Source organism: Protopterus annectens, chromosome 1.part1, assembly GCF_019279795.1.
Source record: "Protopterus annectens isolate FY-2018-M chromosome 1.part1, PAN1.0, whole genome shotgun sequence".
Taxonomy (NCBI): domain Eukaryota; kingdom Metazoa; phylum Chordata; order Ceratodontiformes; family Protopteridae; genus Protopterus; species Protopterus annectens.
Genome location: NC_056726.1, coordinates 1,350,476,823 through 1,350,500,406, shown reverse-complemented (window position 1 = coordinate 1,350,500,406; position 23,584 = coordinate 1,350,476,823). Strand labels below are relative to the sequence as shown.

The 23,584-nt window shown below is 41.2% G+C and overlaps 1 protein-coding gene across 1 annotated transcript in view; it reads right to left on the bottom strand.

Moving 5' to 3' along the window:
• Positions 1–23,584, bottom strand: part of LOC122810421 (elongation factor 2) — an 825,928-nt gene that overhangs the window by 104,648 nt on the left and 697,696 nt on the right. The window contains exon 13 of the mRNA XM_044082035.1: positions 15,465–15,647. Coding sequence (XP_043937970.1) covers positions 15,465–15,647 — 183 coding nt within the window. The remainder of the gene's footprint in view (positions 1–15,464; positions 15,648–23,584) is intronic.

The window sequence follows — 23,584 nt, the reverse complement described above, 5'->3', positions numbered from 1 at the left end:
CCTATCCATCGTCCTAGAATCTTTATTAGGGGATGGACAGATGAGGAAGACTCCGACATCTCCTTTTCGTGGCGCTGCCACCACCATAGCGTCCACTGGAACTCCTTTTGTTAAGTAGGACTTGTCCTGAGGTGCCGTGATGTATTTATTGGGTTTCCTTGGGACTGGTTCCACTGTGTCAGGAGCCTCAAACGCCCTTCGAGCAATTAGTTCCATTAATTCGTCGAAGGGCGGAGTGACCCAGGAGGAAGAAGGGCGAGCACCAAATGCCTTCAGCAAAACTGACTCATCCTCAGAAGGGGGAAGGGACTGCCAGTCACCTCTCTGTTTCAGGATCTCCAATATGTCCGAAAAAGAGACATCTTCTGAAGGTGACTTAGGGGACCCTTCTGACTCATCTAAGTCAGTATCAGATGTCAAGGATTCTTGTGGAGAATCCAAGTGTCTCCTCTTACACAATCTTTTCCTAGGGACTTCTTCGTGGTGAGCATCCGAAGAAGCCTCCAAGGAAGAGGGGGCACCCTCCAGGGGTGGCTGAGACACTGATGCCCGACGCTTGGATGTGGCCGTGGGTGCAGAGGAGGATAACGGCCCTTTATGGGGAGGAGCGGTTGCTTCCACTGATGTGGTTGTCTGGGTAGACAACACCTTCCTCATTAGGTCGAACACCCCCGGGTCCCGCATCGAAGAATCTCCCGGTTCCGAAGAAATGGGAAGAATCCCCGACACAGGCACCGAAGGCATCGACCCCGAGGATGGAGCCGAATCGATCCGCGCCGAGGCCCCGAGGGGGAGAGTCAGAACCGAAACGTCGGTTCGACTCTCGGCCCCGGAACCAAGGACAGATCGTCGGCTCCGAGACTCCGGTATCGGGTCCGACGGAGTCGAGGTGAGAGGAACAGACCGAGAAAAGGACGGTTCTGGACCCGAGGGCTCCACAATCAGAAGATCAGCCTCTTCCGGCTCCAAAGACTGAACAGGTCTCGGAGGAGGAATGGATGGAGACACTGGGAGGCCTTCAAGTTTCGACACCAACTGGGTGGAAACCGAAATAAGTTTGGACAGGGCCGAATGCTCCAATAACTTCTGCACCACACAATCCACATCGATATCAGAGAGTTTGGAAGAAGAACGGGTCGAAGGAACCGAAGACGGAGCCGACCTCAACAAGGTCGAAGGAGGGAGCTCCATCACCGGTTCCAAGACTCGAGGCTCAGGAACCGATACCAGTTGAACACTCGGCCCCGAAGTCTGTGGAACCGGTGATCTAACCTTTGCTGAAGAGCTCGGAGCCGATGACTTGGGCTCTGACGTCTTCGATTCCTTAGAGGATTTCGATGCCTGGTCAGAAGCATCCAGAGCCTCCTGAAAAGAAGGTTTTAATAAACCTCTGTCCATGAGTTTCCTGCGCCTATCTGTCATGACCCTCCCACTAAAAGAGTGACAGATAGAACAGTCCTCTTGCAAGTGGAGAGGACCAAGGCAGTAGACGCAGGAACTATGGTTGTCAGTCACTGACATTTTCTGGCCACACTGACAATGCTTAAATCCAGATTTTACCTTATCAGACATTTTACAAGAAAAAGACAAGTCCAGTAATATAGTCAAATCCGAGAAAAAAAGTGTCAAATCCGGTTTAAATGTCAAATCCTTTTTAAATTTAAGAAGGGTTGTAGGCCCCGAAAAACTCTAACCGATAAATAAGATTAACGGTACCGAGAATTTAACCACTCAACACACAATCACTCAGTATATCAAGATATATCAAATAGAACAAGAAAATCCAATAAAATATAACAAATTAAGTTATATCTTAACTTTAGATGCTCGAGCTAGCTCCCAGCGATGCGAACGCAGCAGCGGCAAACTAGATCTGAGGTAAAGGCAGAGGGGGATTGTGGGTATTAGATTGTCTCGAGCTTCTTCTCGATGCAGAGCTTGCAAGAGGCCGGCACGGAGCCGAGGATCGGCTCCGAACCCATGTGTAAGAACAAACGGCGAGATTGAACACTATCACATCTAAAGTTAACAAAACCTTACTATGTCTAGGCAATTCAGATCCTATATTCCAGACAAAAAAATATAATTTCCTTAGTTACACCCATTTGTTCACCCAATATTTCTGAAAGAGTACTCAGTAGGGGATATTTAAAGTCTGCCAGCTCATTACACTCTAGCTCCCAGTTACATCTTTCTTCCCCGTTACACCTCCAACATATGGCATCTATCTGAGGAAAAATTCTTTGGAGTCTAGCAGGTATATAAAAAAATACCTGTGCAAGCACTTCCAAACAAAAATCGTAAATCTTCTGGGCTTCACTACATATTTGGGAGCCAAACATATGTCCTCCCAGTGTTTCCTTGTGAATTGCTTATCCAATCTCTCTTCCCATTCTTTTCTAGCTTCTGCTGATTGATTCCAACAATTCTCATGCAATATTTTATATGCCCTAATAATTATCCATTTTTTAACAGCAGTTTCTGCTCTAGACTCAACAAAAAACTCTACCATAGCAGGGCTTTCACTTAGGATTCGTTATACCTTGCTATTTGCTAATATTCTGATATCAATCCCTGATAGGGAATGCAGTCTCTAAATGCCTTCTTGGCCTCTTCCCATTCTATTGCCTTTCCCTCTCTAGTTATTTGCTACCAATACCTTGGTTCCTTTGCCATTTTCCTCCAGTAAATTCCAGCCCCCTCTTGCCTATTCTCTGTACCCCTAATTATAATCATCCCTATCAGCAAAATCTCCTTTCTCCATTTTCATGTTGGCTTAGTTCTTAGAATACTTTATGCTACTTTATGGATATTCTGTATGGCTGTTATTCTCTTTAAGGACTGCATTCAAAATCCCACTCCCTACTTATTTCTTTAATCCCCTTTCGCTTTATCATCATCCCTTTCAATTTTGAATTAAAGTTTTCTGCTTGTGTTATGTAAGTGAGCCTTAAATGTATAGCTCTAAAATATCCATTCAAATCTGGTAATCCTAAAAAGTACAGTTTCGTACCTACCATAAATGTAGATGTCCGAACTGGATAGCATCTGCAGTCATAACAAATGGGTTGTCCTGTCGTCAGGCAGCCCTTCGGTCGGCCGGATTCCAAAGTCTGGGTCCGGCTTCGGCTGATGTCGCACTTCACCCGACGTCATCTCTGCTGGTCTTCGGGTATAAAGGCATCAGCCGATGCCATTTTCCTCAGTGTTTCTTGCCCCAGATGCCAGTTGCCCTCTTGGAAGGCGAAATTTTGGATAAATGCCAATGTTTCCAAAAAGGTAGAAGGCAAACACAAAAAATAAGCATGTATGTACATATATACAAACAAATACACCATAAGAGACTCCCCCCCAGCTAGCTATTAGGAGGGTAAATACCTAGGAGTACCACAGAGGGGAAGGAGGGAGGGTAATCCTGACTGCAGATGCTATCCAGTTCGGACATCTACATTTACGGTAGGTACAAAACTGTACTATGTCCTTCATGGATGCATCTGCAGTCATAACAAATGGGTAGAATACCATAGCCAAACTAGGGGAGGAGGAATAAAAATTATGGTGTAGTTAGGATCCCTTGCAGTAGAGCAGTGGCAAACCCTGCTCGGGATCTAGAATATAGAGGTAAATTATAATGCTTGGCAAATGTATGCACGGAGGTCCAAGTAGCCGCCTCAATAATGTCCTTGGTTGCCACTCCTCGTATGAAAGCTGTGGTAGTGGCTGTAGCCCTTGTAGAATGAGGTCTTATGTTCTGTGGAATTGGTTTTCCATGGTAGGAGTAACAGAATCTTATGCAATTTCCTATCCATTTGGAGATTGTCTGTTTGGAAATTGCTTTTCCTTCCCTTCCTGTTGCATAGGCTACAAAAAGCTGGTCAGTTTTTCTGTTACTTTTGGTTCTGTCCAGGTAGTAGCGTAACTGTCTATGTACATCCAAGGAATGCAGCATTCTTTCCCCTCTGTTTTGTGGATTGGGAAAGAAGGTAGGTAGGTGGATTGCCTGGTTTAAAGACATTCTGGATACCACCTTAGGCATAAATGTAGGATTAGTTCTCATGGACACCCTATCTTGATGGAAGATTAGGAAGGGTTGCACTGCCATTAAGGCCTGTAGTTCCGAAACCCTCCTTGCTGAAGTAATAGCCAGTAGGAAAGCAGTTTTCCATGACAGGTGTTGTAGATCTGCTGTTGCTGCTGGTTCAAACGGAGGGAGTGTCAACTTTTCTAGTACAAAGTTCAAGTCCCATGCTGGTAATGGTGGTTTCCTAGGAGGTTTTACATTCTTGATCCCTCTGAGGAACTGCCTGAGTAGAGGATGTGAAAAGACAGGAGGATCAAAGCTGTATTCTGCTGAAATAGCTGATGCATGTATCTTGATGGAGGAATAGGACAGGCCTGTATGTAGAAGCTCTGCCAAGTACTCCAGAATGTTAGCAATATCTATGTTCGACACATCTTTTCCTCTTCCAGTACTCCAAATGACGAACCTTTTCCATTTTCCTGCATAGTTCCTTCTTGTTGAAGGTCTGCGGGCTTCAAGGATAATGTCTTTAACCCTATGGGAAAGGTCTGGGTTAGTTGCTGCTATGTGATGTTCCAGGCAGTCAGTTGCAAGGTTTTTAGGTTTGGATGTATGATGTTGTAGTTGTTCTGAGTTAACATCAGAGGCATCAGGGGTATTGACCACATTTTCTCCCGAGACATGCTCCTCAGCAATGGGTACCAGTGTTGTCTTGGCCAGTTCGGAGCTATCAGGATTATCCTTGGACGTTCCTCCTTGATTTTCAGTAGTACCTTGTGCATCAAGGGAAGAGGTGGAAATGCATATGCTGTCAGGCCTTTCCAGCTGAAGGATAGAGAGTCCACCTTCCATGCAAGTGGGTGGAATGTCCTTGTGCAGAATTTTTTGAGCTGGTGATTGAGTGGGAAAGCGAATAGATCTATTTGTGGCATTCCCCATTTCTTTGTGATGGCCTTGAAGATGTCCGGGTGTAGCATCCATTCGTGAGCATCCGAGGTGGTTCTGCTTAAAATGTCTGCTAGGGTGTTCTCTTTTCCCGGTACAAATATTGCCTGTAACTGGATGTTGTAGCTGAGAGCCAGATTCCAAAGGTCCAAAGTCATTCTGCATAGGGGGTAAGAATGAGTGCCTCCCTGTTTGTTGATGTACCACATGACTGTGGTGTTGTCTGTCCTTATCATCAAATGGCCTTCTTTGAGGAATGGTCTGAATTTTTGGATTGCCAGTTTTACTGCCAGCATTTCTTTTTGGTTTATGTGCAGGTGCAGCTGGTCCTGAGTCCACAGTCCTTGTACGCATTTGTCCAGCATGTGTGCCCCCCATCCTAGGTCTGAGGCGTCCGTTGTGATGGTTTGGCTTGCTCGAAAGTTGTGGAAGGGTAAGCCTGGGTTTGACTGGCATGCTTGAGCCCACCATAGGAACTCCTGTTTTAGGCATGGGATTAGTGGTATTTCTGTTTCTAAGCTGTGCCTGTGTTGAGACCATAAATTCTTTAGGTACCACTGTAACTTTCTCATATGCAGTCTGGCATGTGGGACCAAGATTATGCATGATGCCATGAAGCCCAAGGCCTGCAGAACTTTTCTTGCTGTTAGTTTGTTCTGCTTTGTTAATGCCAAGAAGTAAAGAGGGAGCTCTTTTTGTTTTTCTGCAGTTAGGAATGCCATTTGTTTTACTGTGTCCAATTCCGCCGCCAAGAAAGTTCTTGTTTGGGATGGTATCAGCCTTGACTTTTGTAAATTGACTGTGTATCCCAGGGCTTGTAGCAAGTAAATGACCCTTTGTAAATCTGTTGTCAGCTTGCTTTTGTTGTCCGCTTGTAACAGGCAGTCGTCCAGGTATGGATAAATTTGGATTCCCTGTACTCTGCAGTGAGCGATTACTGATGCCAGGCATTTTGTGAATACTCTGGGCAGTAGATAAGCCAAAGGGCAATGCTGAGAATTGATAATGCTCTGATCCTGCAAGAAATCTGAGGTATCTTCTGCAATTTGGTCGAATGGGGACGTGCAGGTATGCCTCCTTGAGATCTAGAGTTACCAGCCAACACTCCTTGCCCAGCATGGGAAGAAGTTGCTGTAGGGTCAGCATTTTGAATTTTGGGACAATGATGTATGTGTTTAAGATGGACAGGTCGAGAATAGGTCTCCAGTTTTTCTCTTTTCTTGGCACTAGGAAGAGTCTGGAGTAGAATCCTTTGCCCTGTTCTGTTATTGGTACTCTTTCCACAGCTCTCATCTTTGTTAATTCCGCTATCTGCTGCAGAGCTTCTAATTTTTGATTTGGAGGCAGGTTTGGCATTCCTCTTTTACTGGTAAGGTGTGGAAGTGGAACCGTAGCCTTGGTCTATGGTTTGCAAAATCCACTTGTCTTTTGTGATATAGTGCCAATTTTTTGAGAATAAGGCTAACTTTCCGCCTAATGGTGCTGCTATTTGCTCCCTGGTAGGCGGAGTCAGAGCCAAGTCACTGTGATTGTCCTGTTGCAGTGGCAGTGGTTGTGTCTGTGCCTCGGTTATTGCCTTGCCACTGTCGTCCTCTGTAGGCACCTCCTCTGGATTGCTTTCTGCCCCTAGAGCGTCTATTCCTGCCCCTTTGGGATCTTGTGGAGTCAGGAAAGGACCAATTTTTGGCAGGCCAGTTCCTGCTAAACCTTGGGGGCTGAACCTGTAAGAAATCTTTAACTGTCTGTACAGATTTTGCCTTTTCTTCCATTTGCTTCATTACCTGCTGGGCAGGTTCCCCAAATAGACTGGCCTTATCCATAGGAGCATCTAATAGCTTTGCTTTAACATGATCCGGTAAGACCTGTTCTTTCAACCATGCATGCCTTCTTATCACTGTGCCAGTCATGGCTGATCTAAATGAAGCCTCCAGTGCATCATAGCCACATTTTAAGGAATGGTTACTAACCTGTTGGATGTTATTCACCATTTCTAATACATATTTCTTATCTAAAGATTCATCAGAGGACAGCTTTTAATTAACTGATCAAGCATAAACTCTTGGTATTGGATCATGTGAAACTGACAGTTTAAAGCTCTAGCTGAGAGAGTAGCAGAGGTGTAGACTTTTTTCCCCCATCTCTCTAAGGACCTGGATTCCCTTTCAGAGGGAATAGGGTTTTTTGCTGTGGTCGAGGCTACTGCCTTAGGCCCCTGGGATATAGTTTCGGGGTCTGCAAGTGGGGCCTTGTATAGGTGGTGATGAGTGTCTGGCACCCTGTAAAATCTATCTGGTTTGGCAGGGGCTGGAGGTAAAGAATCAGGTGCAGTGCAGACATCATTAAATGCATCGTCCACAACAGGCAGAACAGGAGGTATAGCTAAGGGCCTATGTTGTGGTAAGTGCAGAAAGGTCCTAAGCCTTTTTCTTGAATCTGAGAAATCTTGTCCCTGCCATTGGAATTGTTCTCTCATGGCATGTAAGGTTTCCCCAAAGGAGAATTCCTCTGGTGGAGAGGCAGCTGGAATGAATTCTTCAGCATCGGAATCTTCATAATTGGAAAAAGGAGCCTCTGGCTGGTCTGTAATGTCTGAGTCATCCGCAGAATCATCAGAGGGCACAGGCTCGGGGGGCTCTGCTCTAGGTCTCTTTTCTGGGGGCTGAGAGGCCCTGTCTGGGTGAGATTGGGATCCCCTAATTAAGGATATTAAATCTTCTGCCAGAGTAAGCATTTGTGAACTAGAAGTGGGCCTGTGTGAGGGGGGTTTAACAGGCACTGATTTAGCAGATTTGGCTGCTTTAGCCCTGGCAAAGGCCTTAATAGACATGGCTGCAGGAGGCCTAGCAGCACCACGTGCTGGGGTAGAGACATCCAAAGGGATGGTGTCTGATAAATCACTAGGAACCACAGTTGTAGGCAAAATTTCTGAGGCTGATTCAGGTAAGGTAGCAGGAGCCTCAGTAGTAGTCATGGATTCGGCTGAAGATTGACCAGTTTTCTCGGTTTCGGCCGAAAACGAGACACTCGCGGCTTCCTTAACCGTGGTTTCGGCCGAAACCGCGGACCGTGAGTGTCGGTCTTTTTCTTTGCGTTTTTTAACAATTTGGGTAGTCGGAGGATCCGACGGCATAATGTACGCAAAATCTGAGCCGAAAAACTGTTCAGCAAACTCCGACCGACGCCTAAGCATTCGTCGGTTGAAGGAAGCACAGGCCGAACAGGCTGCTACGTCGTGGTCTGGGCCTAAGCAAGGCAAACAGTAAGAGTGGAAATCTTTATGAGGTATTTGTTTCCCACAAGTTAAACAGTTATTGACTTTTTCTGACATCGGCTGAGGCAAGAAAGAGTCCCCAACGGGTACTTAGCTTTTAGAAGTCTTGAAGTAGTATTCGGTAGTAGTAATCTCTGGATCTGACCGACCGGCACTTGCGAACAGCTTCTGCTTGCGCCACGCGCAAGAAAGACTGAGGAAAATGGCGTCGGCTGATGCCTTTATACCCGAAGACCAGCAGAGATGACGTCGGGTGAAGTGCGACATCAGCCGAAGCCGGACCCAGACTTTGGAATCCGGCCGACCGAAGGGCTGCCTGACGACAGGACAACCCATTTGTTATGACTGCAGATGCATCCATGAAGGACATCACCCTGTTATATTGGAAGGATCAACTTATCCCCACTTGACCCTTGCCCTCTTCTCCACTAGTTGATAAAATATGCCTGACCTGTGTATAAAACTAAAGGGACTGAAAATATTTTCACTGTCTGTATCTTGCTATCCATACCCATAAACAACGGCTGCCAGTTTCTGTTTAGTCTTTTCTCACATATCCTTAGTTGCCACAACAGAATCCTTTTTAAATCATTGCTCCTAAAAACTTCATTTTATTGTGTCCCCATAAATATGGGTATTGCTGAGCGAATTCATGTGTGGGTACATAGTCTACAACTACAGCCTTTGTTTTATATTCATTAATTTTTATATCATGAAAAGACTTGAAACAGTCTCAAAATGTTCCACAATACTAAGATGTCCTTTTCTGGTTTCATCAGGTACAAAATAATGTTGTTGTTGTTTGTCTTTCGGCTTTTCCCGGTTAGGGATCGCCACAGCGGAACTCCGGTCCGCTAATGATTGGCAGTTGGTTTTTATGGTGTCGAGTTGCCAGCCCGACGCCCAACCTTCAACGAAGGCACGCCCATTCAACGCGTATCTTTCGAACGCCCACTCGACCGCGGGGAAGACATGCAGACTCCACACAGAAGGCACTCCCAACCCAAGCCGAGAATCGAACGGGAGAACCTCTTGCTGTGAGGCAACAACGTTACCGCTGCACCACCGCGGAATCAATATTGTCTGCAAATAAAAACAATTTTTCTTGACTACCATTCCAATGATACCCCTGAATTTCTGAGTCCCTTATTTTCTTTGGCAGTATCTGTAAATATAAAGCAAATAAAGTAGAAAGAGGACACCCCTGCCTGGTTCCTCTGTTTAGACACAATTTGACAGAAAGGACCTCCTGCACTTAAATTTTTACTGTGATTCATCATATTTCCTCCCAATTAACCTTATTATTGTGTCAGGGAAAGCAAAAATTTCCCTTACTCCACTCATAAAATCTCAGGCTACTTTGTTGAATGCCTTCTCTACAACAGGAACCACCAGCAACAGCAATATTTTCTTACATTCAGCTTCACTCTGGATCATCATTGTTCTATTAATGTTATCAAATGTTTGCCTCCCCTCCACAAAACCATATTGAGCTATATCTATCAATTTTTGCAACACCTTTTAGCTATTATATATCTAAACACTTTACGATCATGATTTAAACTTGAAATGGGCCTATACGAAGCTGTGTCTGATGGGTTTTTGCAGTCTTTATGTATTACAGTCACCAAAGCTTTCTTCTAGGCTGTTGCTGCTTCCCCTCCCTTTAAAATACTGTTGAGACAAACCTTACATCTTTATCACTTTCTTCCTTCCTAGCTTCCAAATTTTCACACAAATACCATCTATTCCTGGAGTCTTTCCTGAAGAATGATTACACATCATAATTTTTATCTCGTCTCCTCCTGTCTTAACTGCTAACTGTTGAGCCTCATCTACCTTTAACATTGGCATAATTAAATCTTCCATAAATATTTCCATTCATGCTTTTTTCTAGATTTCCATATTTCTATGATTTTTTACAAATTTTCATAAAATGTCCAAAATGTCTCTAATACCTTTACAGGATCTCTGGTTATTTTTCTTGTTAAAGGCTCTGTAAGTTTGACAACGATCCTTTCTACTTTTTGCTGCCTAAGTTGCTGTGCTAAAATTTTTGTGCTCTGGAGTTATTAGCAAACAGTTCATAGGTTGGTGCTAGGCTATCGGCCCTAGGGCCTATACAAGCCTAGCCATAACAATTCCCTGGACATTTCTTTTCACGATATTTACTTCTCTGGACCCCTGTCTAGCAGGGCGACTGACATGATCCCCAGGGTGAATTTTCTATCTCCCATCCAATCATCAAGGTTCCTTTTGAAGTGGGCCAAGGAGGCGCTCTGCTTGACATGTATGGGCAGTCTATTCCAGAGTATGGGGAGTCTCTGGGTCAGGTACCTATCCTTCCAGCATGTTTTTTTCATTGTGATGACATCATTTGCTTAACTGCAACTTGCTTGTTCATTTGCTTAACTGCAAAATTTCTAAACTCGTGCATATTACTCAGATACTCCCTTACTTCCTCTTTAGCACTCTGCAGTTGCACCTCTTCTTGTTCTGTTAGATTCTGCCTATTCTGCAATAATTTAAACTTTGTCAGCCCCTCTAAATAATCCTTTTTACTTCTTAGCCATATCTCTTTTTATTTTCTTTCTACTCTGTTTTTAAACTCCACTTTCATTTTATCCCACTCACTAGTTACTACTTCTAAAGAAATTTCCATCTTCCCTAATAACTTTTCTGAATAATTTCCTCGACCCATTCCTTAAATTCCTCTCTTTTTAACAGGTAGGTGGGAAAGCACCAGTGTCTCATTTTTTACTTCATTACACTGCATTTTTATCTTACTTGTTACTGTTGAATGATCTGAAATAGTTACTGGATGTCCGTGTTGAAGCTTTCAATTAAATGCACATTTTCCTGTAAAATATAATTTCTGTCTAGTCTAGCCCAGTTATTGTACCTTGGGGAATAATATGTAAATTCTCCCAAAATTCCTACTACTGAATTCACATCTTCCATTCCAAATATTTTCATAAAGTTCTACAGAAATGTACCCTATTTTTTATATTTTCTCTTCTAGGTCCCCAGATGCATCCTTGCTGTTGCAAATTATGTTGTAGTCCCCACCTATAAGTAATATTCCCTGTTGAAAGCTGATTATTTCTCCCAGAAATTTCTTAACCTCCATAACAGCAGTTTTAGATAGAATATAAATGCAAGCCAGCAAACTCCGTCCCCTTAACAGTAGCCCCTTGGTACCAGCAATTTACCATTATCTTTTTTCCATTTCTATCACTATTGCAGCTCCTTTAGAAATTAGTATAAGTACTCTCCATTTCCTTTGTCCCTGATATTCTGCTGAATATCCATCCTGAAATCCTTTCTTTATCAAATACACATGCTCACCTCTTTCTAAATGTGTCTTCTGTAGCATTGCTATTTGCACTCTGCATTTGTTAAGATAATTAAATACTCTTACCTTTTTGTCTATGCCTGTGAGGCTATTCATGTTCCAAAATAATATGTTTAGTGTAGCCATTATAACATTATTATTCCCATCTATTATAAATATAACAGCTTTTTTTACATGTCTTAATTCCAGATTTTGTGTTACATGCACACACTAATGTTTGCCAGGTTGATCCTTTATACAGTTGTTTCTTGACATGTCCATTTGAACCCATGTCACATTTTATGTTTTTGATTTAATGAAAACACACACACACACACACACACACACACACACACACACACACACACACACACACACACACACACACACACACACTCACACACACACACAACCTAGTAACTTAAAACAAACACACAAAACTATGTACATCTTCAAATAATGAAGTTTAGCCCTCATGATAGGAACAATAGTCCCAAATCAACAGATGCATCCACAAGCATTACCTAACCTAAAAATGAAGGTTATTCATGCTAAGGCATAGGTTACATTATCAGCTCCTACTTACACTAATTGCTGTCTGTTGTCTTATCTTTATTTGAGCATTGACAAAGAGTTGTATTAGAAAGCTTTGCCGTCCTTATGTGTTATTAAAACGTTTATGTTGGTTTGTGGTGTTGAAGTCATCCTTTATTAGTTTTTTGATTTATCTTTATTCCCCTGGCAGACATAAAAACAGCTTGTACGCTTTCAGAAAACATTAACTTTTAGCCTTGAGAAAAAGTCACTGGCTATCTTTAAATAAAACTAAATTTTACAGTGTTCTAGTAAATGCACTGAAGTATTTAAGTACTAGGAAAGCTGCTATCTTTTATTCACTTTCAGTAGTTTCAAACATTATTATTATTATTATTTGCTAAGTTGCTTGCACTTGTACTTTTAACTTTGATTCCCTCAGCAAACAGTGCCTAGAACTCTCAAGATTTACTGCCTGCACCTTTAGTCAGCTTGTCTCCATAGGAATATAAGAATAGTTCTCAGCATGCAGACTTCACAACCCACAATGATTTATTTCTTAAAAGAAAACTTTTCATTACATTCATAGGACCTCTTATGATTTATTCCTTAAAAGAAAACTTTTCATTACATTCATAGGGCCTCTTTATTTTAAAAGCCCACATGCTTACACACAAGAAATTATTAGATTAAGCCAAGGTTATTAATCTACTCACCTATGCAAATATAAGAGAAAACATCTCAACTATACATATAGTATAATCTGCACTTTTACACTTCATCCCCGCCCCAACAGCCCAAGATTACAGCATATTAACTTAAACATGCTTTTGTCCAGCCCATCTTCTCTTCTTACATTATAATGTCTATATTTTTAAAACTAAAAAAGAAAAATTTACTTGTTTAGTATCCTTTTCACATACAAGACTCACTGAAAATGCTTTACTATATATAGCATGCAATTTACACCAAGAAATGTTTTTAAGTTATTGTTTAACTTACAGTTACTTTTCTTTTTTTTTCTTTTGGTGTCCTTCCAAACATTAATGATATGAAGTGGGATATATATTTTCATTCCCCTACAAGTATAACAAAGTCAACGAAAGTACAATCTTTCTTAGCCACTTTTTCCTTGTAAAGCCACATTTTACAAATGTGACTGATGCTTTACAGTCTCACATTTATTTACTAATTTTTAGTGCTGCTGGTCTTCTTCCTGTTCATCTTCATCTCCCAACCATAGACTCTGGTTTAAGTGGAAGGTGATTCTAATTCTTCTGGTCAATTCCTTTGTTTTTTCTGTCTCTAAAGCATTTTCCTTTGGAACACTGAAAATATTTCACAAGAAAAGTCTCTCTATGAGCTTTATTATCAGAAGAATGAGAAGCAGAGTCCCCTTCCGTTTGATGGCTCACTTTTTTTTACAAGTTTTGTATTTGCTTATTAGCCTATCTGCATCAAAAAATTATTTGGATCCTCCAGGAAAAAAATACTCAGAAGACAGCTAGATACAGCAGCTTGAATCTCACACCTGCCTCTTGACATTCCCTGATTGCTGGGATACATTTCCTTCTCTTCTGCCTGGTGTACAGTGAATAATCATTTTCCACAATCTGTCTTTAGTGTTTAATACTTCGCCATTCTGCCAGTTTTGTCAGGATCAACTCATTCTGCTGTCATGATTGCATCTTTATCAATACAGGTCTTGGCTGCTTACCATGGCCAGGTGTGGAGCATATACATGATTTGCCCTTTCAGTTAACAAATCCTGCTCTAGAATACCAGTCCAGTTGCTTATTTGTGCTTTCATAAAAATTAAAGCAATCTGTACATTCCAATTTCTCTGGTATAGCAGAAAATCTCAGGTTTTCTTTGTATTATCTATCCTCTAACTATCATTTTTGAACAGCTCTTCTTGAGCAGTCTCATATTCAGCCAGTCTTTTATGTATTTCAACTCTGATTTTTTTGCAGTTTTATCAGTTCAACTAAACAGTTTCAGCCTTTAATTTGATTTGTTATACTCCTTCAGTGTTTTATTTATTTTAATTAGCACTGAGCACATTTGATTTATTTTTTTCCTCTTATTTACTGGAAGACATCTATTGTATCAAAGTTAGAGCAGCTTGAAATGCTTTTTGCTAAAGATCTGCAGGTTTCTTCCCATCCGTGTTTTTGCTTCATTTTTTCTAGCTGATTTTCTCAGGTTTTCTAAGTTTCTTCTTTGCTGCCATCCAAGCAGTGTAGTTACTATCCAGTTACTATCAGAACTTGTCAAAGATTTGGGATGCATGGCTAGGCTTATAAAGGTCCTTGTAGTCATTAGCCTAGTAAACACCTATGAACCTATGGACCTAAGCAGTAATTACATTTTACTAAAACTGGCAGTATTACTGGCCCTTATCTCAAAGTTTTTTTTTTACACTGGGAGAGCAGAAATTAAGCGCTGATCAGTGTGCAGCCATTTTGGAAGTCTCCTATGACTTTTCTTCTCAATCTTTGTATCACTAAAGCTTCTGATTGCATTTTATTTAATTTTTTCTTACATTACTCTAGCTCAAATGCACTCAGATTTTGCCACTGTGAATGTTTGTCAAGTCACATAAGTCCATGAGTCTCTAACTTATCAGAATAATCTGAGTCTCCAATACTGAATAAGCACATGCTGTATAGCACACATTTGAAATAACTGCAGTTTGCCTTAGGACATTATTCTTTCAATAGTGATTTACAGCAAAAACACATACTTAGTCGAAGATGAAATGCATCAGACAGAAATCAGTGAATGTTCACATCAGTGAAAATTTTACACAGGGATTGGAGTTAGTTGTCAAACAGTCTGATCATCACACACCGCAATATATCAAACACACTAAGGTGGGGGGCTGCACCCCCACACCCCCTCTACTTTATTTACTTTATATATATATATATATATATATATATATATATATATATATATGTATATATATACCAACTCAGAGATCGCACTACAATGGCAAAAAGGGCAAATTTCTTAACGCTGGCCAACTAACTCTGTTCCAGGTGTTAAGCATTCATCAATGTGAACGTTTGCTAATTTCTGTTTGATAAATGGAGGTTCGATGCAGTTCATCTTTGATGAAGTAATATAGACCACATTTATTTACTTGTTGCCTGTTGCATTTAATTTGGCTTGATATAAAAGAATACCATATAGTTAAGTTTATTCCACATCATTGTCAGTCTTGTTTAGGCCTCCCATGAAAAAGCCTCAAGACTCCCTATTTGAGAAGCTATGTTCTAGTTCTAAGGTTATGTCCCACACTCAGTACAAACTTTCACTACACTCCTCTCATACATTGTTTTTCTTCATCTTACCTGAATCTCCACTAAGTAAATGGGCTCCATAAATCTTGGCTGAGCAGTCAGCGCACTGGCATAGAGAACTCTTCTTGCAGTTGGAATGATCTGGCCTCCACCACGGTGAATGGCATCAGCGTGGAGTGTAACATCATGTATGTCAAACCGCACACCTCGCATATTCTCTTCACACAAGGGCCCCTGAAAAAAAAGGTGTTGCATATTTGAGATTTTTAAAATTAGAGTAATTTAAAATTTACCAACTACACTACAAATTTAGTCCAATTTGCAACTGTGAATGACAGGGTTGAGAAGGGAAGGAAAGAAAAAGCAGAAAAAAACATAACATGCTGTTTTTTACCAATTCCCTAGTTCTGTAATACAATAATGATTGTTGATTTTGGCTTTTGACTCTTCTATATGACAAAAGTCCAGAAAACAAAAATGTTACAGCAAAATTTAAACAGCAGATAACAGGTTCCTTGCCTAGTTATATAACTATCTGAAATTGTAACACACTCCAGTCAGTTCAATCTGAAGCAGTTTAGGAACTATGAATACAGAATTAAATTCTGTGGCTGTGGGTGTATATATAACAACACACTTAATGTAATATAAGATGAATACTTCGGGGACATGTCAAAAACAGAGCATAAAAACAAATAACATGTATGTCCAGGAAACAAGGGCAGATCGGCTACTTCCAATGTAAATACATCCTGGCAACTTCAGAAAAGCCTCAACAGGTATTTCAGAAGTGAGATGAGGAGCTACAACAAGTATGAATTTACAACTGCTGTTTGACTGCACCGATTTTTGGATTTTCTACATTTAAGGTTTAGATATCTCCATTACTTTTTGATTTTGGCCTTGCATTACAATTTGTTGTATTTTAAATTTTGTTTTACTGCAAAGGTTTTAACTTGGAGTCTTAAAAGTTGTTGGCTAAGGTCAGTTAGGAAACATGCCTGTTAGATTCACTGACTGAACAGGAATTAGATTTAGCTAATTAGTGGAAGGAACTGAGAAACAGTTTCTTATTTAAGGTATTCACCCATATTCCTATCCAGCTACAACAGCTCTGAATTTACAAATGCTGTTTGACTGCATTGATTTTTGGATTTTTTTTCCCACCCAGCCACCCAATTCTTGTACTTTTAAAGTCACTGGCTATTTAGCTGCCCAGCCTACTGCAAATTAGACCTCGGAAGCCCTTTCCAGTGCTAATTCTACTGGGCACTGACAGCTCAAACTGATGAGGTACTCCCATTAGACTCAAACCTTGAGTTAGCCTCTGTTTCATACCATCCCATTCAATTAATGCACACTGCAATATTCAAAGTATTATTCTGAATTGCGTATTGATCTTTTCTGCATTTTTTTTTGTTCGAACCAAAGGTCAACTGCTCACATTTTTAACTTGGTCTGGGACCTTAGTCTTGTAGCATTCCTCACAACCGTGAGAGAACTGAGAATTGCTGCAGGATCTGAGCCTCAGTTACTTAATTTCTTCTGCATTTTTGCATTTTATATTGTTTGGGATCTTAGAATACTAGTAGTATCACTAACAACAATGAGAGAGTTGTGAGTTGCTCCAGGATCTTGTCTCCTATAACATGTGCTGGGCAGTGCAGTGGTGGTCTGCAGTGCCCTGTATAGATGCAGGCATCTACAGTTGCAATTTTCAATATAAAACTTCCTCTGCTATTTTCTTAAGTATCTAGCTGGGTGCAGAGCAACTAGTTTGCCTGCTGAGAAGCATTACGAGTATTAGTTACAAAGCCCTCTTGCACAGCCCCTCACAGATCACAAAAAAAAGAGGATTTGCAGAATGGATGTGCTCTTTCCTATTATCACTGTGGCCAGCCTAGTGGAAATGGGCTTCTTGAGACAACGTAGCAAATGTCTCATGTTTACTGACAACCACCTGACTTTTAAGGCCTTCCAGATACTGATATCAGCAACCTCCCACTCTGCACTGACAACACTCACCAGGACATGTACAACTACATCTCGTAATGTCTTGGCCTCTAAGCCCTTAAGGAAAACTACCACACAACCCAATATATTGGTCACTGGAGACTACTGTGAGACATGCAGATGCCCACTTATTAGGTTGTGCAAGAACACCGTCACATTAAGTTGCCTACTAGGGGCAAAAATCCAGCAGATCACACATGCACTCAGGACACTGAACTACAAGTACCAGTGTGATGCTGTCAAACATTATGTGTGTGTTAATGACACAAGACAAACCTCCCTGGACTATATGAACTTCGGGATTATGTGTCCCAGACAAGTATGAGCATAGCAATGAGCAGCATTCTACCTGTTCCAAGGATGATACCACAATATAATCAAAAGATGACTGACCTTTAACAATTGGATTAGTTACTGGTGTCATTCTACAACGGTCCAATATTTGTTGGCTTGGGAGGACATGATCAACAGACCATGCTGTTTTGACAGAGAGGGTTGTCGCGTCCCCACAAGGCTTTCCGATATTGTTCAATACATTATTTACCCCATAATGCATTTTTAGGCAATTCTGATATAACACATTCTACTCAAGATAAGCTAAAGGTATTACTGCTCAATGCAGTCTCAACAAGAAAGTCTTCTCCCTGGAAGAGAGTGTTGAAATCTCAGCAGTTACTAAGACATGGTTTAAAGCCGCAGAAGGTACCCTGGCAGTGCAAGACTATAATGTCTTCTACACATTTAGACCAGCTACTGTACAAAAAGGGACAAGAAGTGGAGGTGTATGTTGTGTCTTTTGGCTTTTCCCGGTTACACAGCGGAACTCCAGTCCGCTAATGATTGGCAGTAGATTTTTACGTGCTGAGTTGCCAGCAGCTGACGCACAACCTTCAACGAAGGTATGCCCATTCATGCATGTCTCCACACAGGAGACGCTTTAGCTGAGAGTCGAACAGGACAACATCTTACTGTGAGGCGAAAACGCTACCGCAGCACCACCACCACAGTTCTCAATCTACATAAAAAGTAAGCACACTTCAAGGTGGTTCAGACACTATGACATGCTTGAGCTACTCCATTTCCAACTAATCTTAGATAAAGTCCCATACAATATCCTTGCTAGCAATAGGTCCCTGTCTATGACCCAGGATAACCATACCATAAACTTGAATGCACTGTAGTCACTCACCATTCAATCCAACACCATATTCATGGGTGATGTCAATGATGCTACTATAAACTGGGATACATACACAACAACTAACAATCAGGCTCACAGACTCCTGGAATTTGTCAACGCAAACACCCTGGAACAGCTAGTCTGCAGAACTGCTAGAATTCAAATATCCTGGATCTGGTACTCACAAATATGAGGGAATGCTGCATCCCTCCTAGCATAATGTCCTTACAGGTCAGAAATTATCCCAAAGCAGTCACCCCTGAAATAAATATAAAGGCCAAATTCCCAACAAACCCCAGAACTTTTAAGAACTTTTCCAAAGCTAATTACCTCCTATTATGCAATGGCATAGGTAAATTGCACCCCCCCCCCAAACTCAGAGTATACTGTGGCCTATGGGGAAGTGTTTATGCAAACCTTGTATAAGCATGTAAATAACTGCATAAAAACAGCAGTACCACACTAAAATAGATCTTGGACAAACTCCAAAATCAAGCCCGTTTGGTGGACAACCAGTATAAATAGGTTCTACAAGGAAAGAAAGAAAATCCTGTCCAAAAACAGGAATACAATAGGCAAAAAACTCCCTAATCAGTCTCATCAAGCAACTCAGGGGACTAATGAAGTCCATCCATGCCAACTTTCAGGTAAAAATAGACTCCCAGGCTAAGGATCACCGTAAGGCATTTTTCAGTTAAGTACGTTACCTTAGGAGGAACACAACAGTTTGCTGAAGTTATTGTACATATTGTACATGTACTATACCAATCAACAAGATATAGAAAATTTGCTGGCCAATAAATTTAGCTCCAATTTCAGCCCCCCATCACCCGCAGCTAACCCCCATTGGAAATACCCCCCCCCATCATTTTTCCCCAACCATCACTAAAGAATAGGCCCTGTCTACATTCTCCAAAGCTAAGGACACTGCATCGATGTGTCCTTATAATATCCCAGGATGCCTCTTAAATAGCTTGAAACATGACCTGTCGGCCCACCAGAATTTCTGCTCAACCAGACAGGCTTTGTCCCTAGGGAACGGAGGACAGCAATGATCATCCCTCTACACACAGGAGGCCATCAACAGACCCATACGTTTGACTAGTCTTATATACATGGCCATGGAAAGAATTATCAGGAACATGACAAAAAAAGACACAGGAAATATTTAAACACTGGATACATCCAGTTCAGTTTCAACAGGGGCAGGCCATGCCTTCTAAACCTGGTGAACATTTCTGAGAAGTTCACTAGAGCCACGGACAAGGGAAAATGGTGCATACTGCATACCTCAGCCTTCCAAAGGCATCTGACACAATATCTCAGTTGGGCATTACAGATAAACTCAAATATGTAAGTATAAATCCATGTCACCCAATACCCGATGGGTAGCCAAACAGCTCACAGAGGACACATAAAGTTAGGGTGGGGGGACTTCATCTCCACCAAGAGCCTGTTACTAGTGGTTTCCCACAGGGCTCAGTACTGGGACCCCCTCCTGTTCAGAACATACGTCTCTACAGTTAAGGCAAATGTAGTAGGCCTTTGGCTGACCAAATCTGCTAATGGCTGCAAGCTGGGTTCAAGCACTGAATCCCCCAGAGAAGAAGATATCCTCCAGCTGACACAGACAAATAACTGGTGCCTTGGCCTAAATAGCGAAGCAAAATATGCATAATTATACCCTTTGGGAAGACAACACTTTGTTTTGTAGAGAAATACACAGCCACTTCACAGCTTTCTATTGATCAACATTCCTCATAGATTTACTCATCTGACCTGGGTGTCAAGGCAAGTCTTAAAGAAGAACCTGGCCAGCTGATATTTTTCAAGATCTCCCATACCACCTAAGAAAAGGAAAGTATGTCCAAGCAAGCTTAAGTATAACTAACCAATATCAAATATCAGTGTAACTACCTATTCTTTTTGTAACCTGCCTTACCAACAGAACTAGCCCCCCCTTTCTATCGATACTGGTAAACAGTTATTTAACTTCTTATAGTTACTCTATTGTAGTATTTCTCTTTTTATTTGCTATAACAGAGCTCTCCTATTCTTACTGTACCTGCTAGTATACAACAGCCTTCCTCCATAGAGTTCTACATCTCCCCAATGTTTGCCCATATAATTTGCACAGTAAACATTAGTCCAACTGAACTGAAAGTCTTTAAAAGTCCTTTGGTGTTTATATATAGGAAATATTTTCTTAACCTAACTTCTCTGCTATTACTGGTATCTCCATCAAATGATTGTTTTTCTCTCTCTCCTTACCTGTTCTGGGCTCAGTGTAGCTCTGCTCCATTCGCTCTTGCTACCCTTGGGCTCACTTCGTTCCCCTACCCTACCCCCATTCATACCCACCCTCTCTTTCATTACACTTATACTCCCCTAGACTACTCCCCTATACACCATCACCCAATCAACCACTCCATAACCACACCCAATTATCATCTACTACCAATTTCCCCCTAACACCATTATGTCATTAATTCCATCTCTGTTAGTTTACAAAAATGTCTAACATCATACAGCTAATATATTCATTTTCTCACTCTGCACTTCTCTTCTCGTATTAACCCAAGCCACCTCCCTCCACAGCATCCCATATTCACTATCTTCAAGAACCCCCACCCTAACTACAGCACCACAACCCAATAATTAGCTCCTCTAACATCTCATCTTTATTCAATTGTAGTAATGTATACATTTCCACATTCAGAGTCCTCCCCAGTAATAACAAACTCAAAATAATTCCTTATACTTTACCTAGGCCCTCTTCTAAAACCAACTACTTCTGGCACCTTATAAATCATCTCTTGCTACTATCTCAGAGATGCCATACATCCAAATACCACCCCTTCCCTCTCTCCCACTATCAGTCATATCCCCCCTCCCTCCTCTTAAGTTACCCACTAACACTCAAAACCTATTTCTAGTAACAATCAACACATGCAGTACTTGTAACAAAATTACAGAATTTCATGCTTGGCTCTCTCAATATACCCCTGATATTATAGCTGTTACAGAAATGTGGCTAAAGCCACATATATCAGATATTGAAATAATTTAAATGGTTACAACATCCTACAAAAAGACAGACTCCAAAAGAAAGGGTGGGGATGTTTTAATCTACCATAACTCCTTAACTATTACATACTTTCCTAAACCTGTCACATCCTTTAGCAACAAGGAAATTTTATTAGCATCATTACAAATAAATAATAGTAAACATTTATGTACAGCAGCAGTATATATTCCCCCCAGGCAAAGCATCCCTATTCTTGAAGATTTTCTGTCTCGGACAACCCAAAACATATCCAATGAAACCATGATTCTAGGTGATACTAACATTGGTTGGCAAAATTTAATCTCAAACTCCCCAGCTAATTGTATTAACCTCCACAGGTATACACAGATTGTCACATCCCCTACACGAATACTAAACAAGTAACCAGAATCCACTTTGGACTGGATCCCAGTTTCAGATCCACACAAATATTCCCACACTTGTACCCTTCCTGATACCCTTAGTGATCATTTACCAACTTTTACACATAGAACCCATACTCAGGTACCCAAACCCCACTCATATAGAACATCTATAAACTTAACCAACTTCAACCAAATAACTTTTATTAACTCCCTAAATGCCCCAAATTAGACCCCCACTAAAAACTTTACCATTAGAAGATGCTGTAAACTATTTTAATACATTTTCCTTAATACCTTAAATACCTTAGCCCCCAACAGTACAAAAGAAAAAAAGTTATATCTTACTATAACGTTCCATCTGTGTTATCGATCTTCACCAATCCTTGATAGTGGGTTCAGTTCTGAACCTTGGAACTGACCCGGCCATATCCTCCACCGCTCACTCTCCAAGCTCTCGAGCCAGGCACTACCCATAATGCTCCTCACAGAGATTACCTCAGATCGAGTTTGCCAGTATTATATATAAAAAACAGAATATGGTTAACTATAGTAAGTATACAGAATGAGGCCATATATGAACCCTTAATGAGAAACTAGCTTAGGACTAATCTGGTCTACCAAGAGTCTCAGTATGGGGGAAGGTGGGTGGGGATGTCAAGTATTGGTGAAGATCGAGGACACAGATGGAACATTATGGTAACATAACTTCTTTATCTGATGTTGTCAATCTTCACCCAATCCTTGACAATGGGACAGAATCCCCAGATACTTTAGCCTTGGGAGGTCTCACGGAAGAATATTCCTAAGCACCATAGAGCTAAAGGATGCTCGACCCCTCGAGACCTCATCTAATTTGTAATGAGTGATAAAGGCATGATGAGAGGACCATGTGGCTGCTGTACTGATGTCGTCTAGAGAAGCTCTGGCATGAAAAACTGCTGATGTCGCCATAGCTCTTGTTGAATGGGCTTGAACTGGTTTGGGAAGTTGAAGTCCTTTAGATTGCTAGATGAATGTGATGCAATCTCTGAGCCATTTAGCTAAAGTAACCTTACCAACTGGATTACCCATATGGAGGAAAGAGAATGCTACTAATAACTGATCCGATTTTCTAAATTCCCTAGTTCTGTGAAGATAAAAATGTAGTTTGTCTGTGCACATCTAGTAAATGAAGGGCATATTCTCCTTTGTTAGAAAAATTAGGGAAAATGACTGATAATTGTAGTGACTGATTAATGTTGGTTTCGGAGAATACTTTTGGTAAAAAAGATAGATTTTTTTCTGACTGTGACTCTATCTTTATGAAAAATTAGGTAAGGTGATTAGCATGATAGGGCCTGCAGTTCAGAAACCCTTCTTGCAGAAGTAATAGCTGCCAAAAATAACGTCTTCCAGGATAAATATTTCAAGTCACAAGATGCTGATGGTTCAAAAGGGGCTTTAGTAAGAGCTTGAAGAACAATAGTTAGATCCCACGGAGGAGCTGGTTCTTTAAATGAGGGGTTTTGTATCAGGAAGCTTTACAAAGCTTGTGAGACATTAGAGA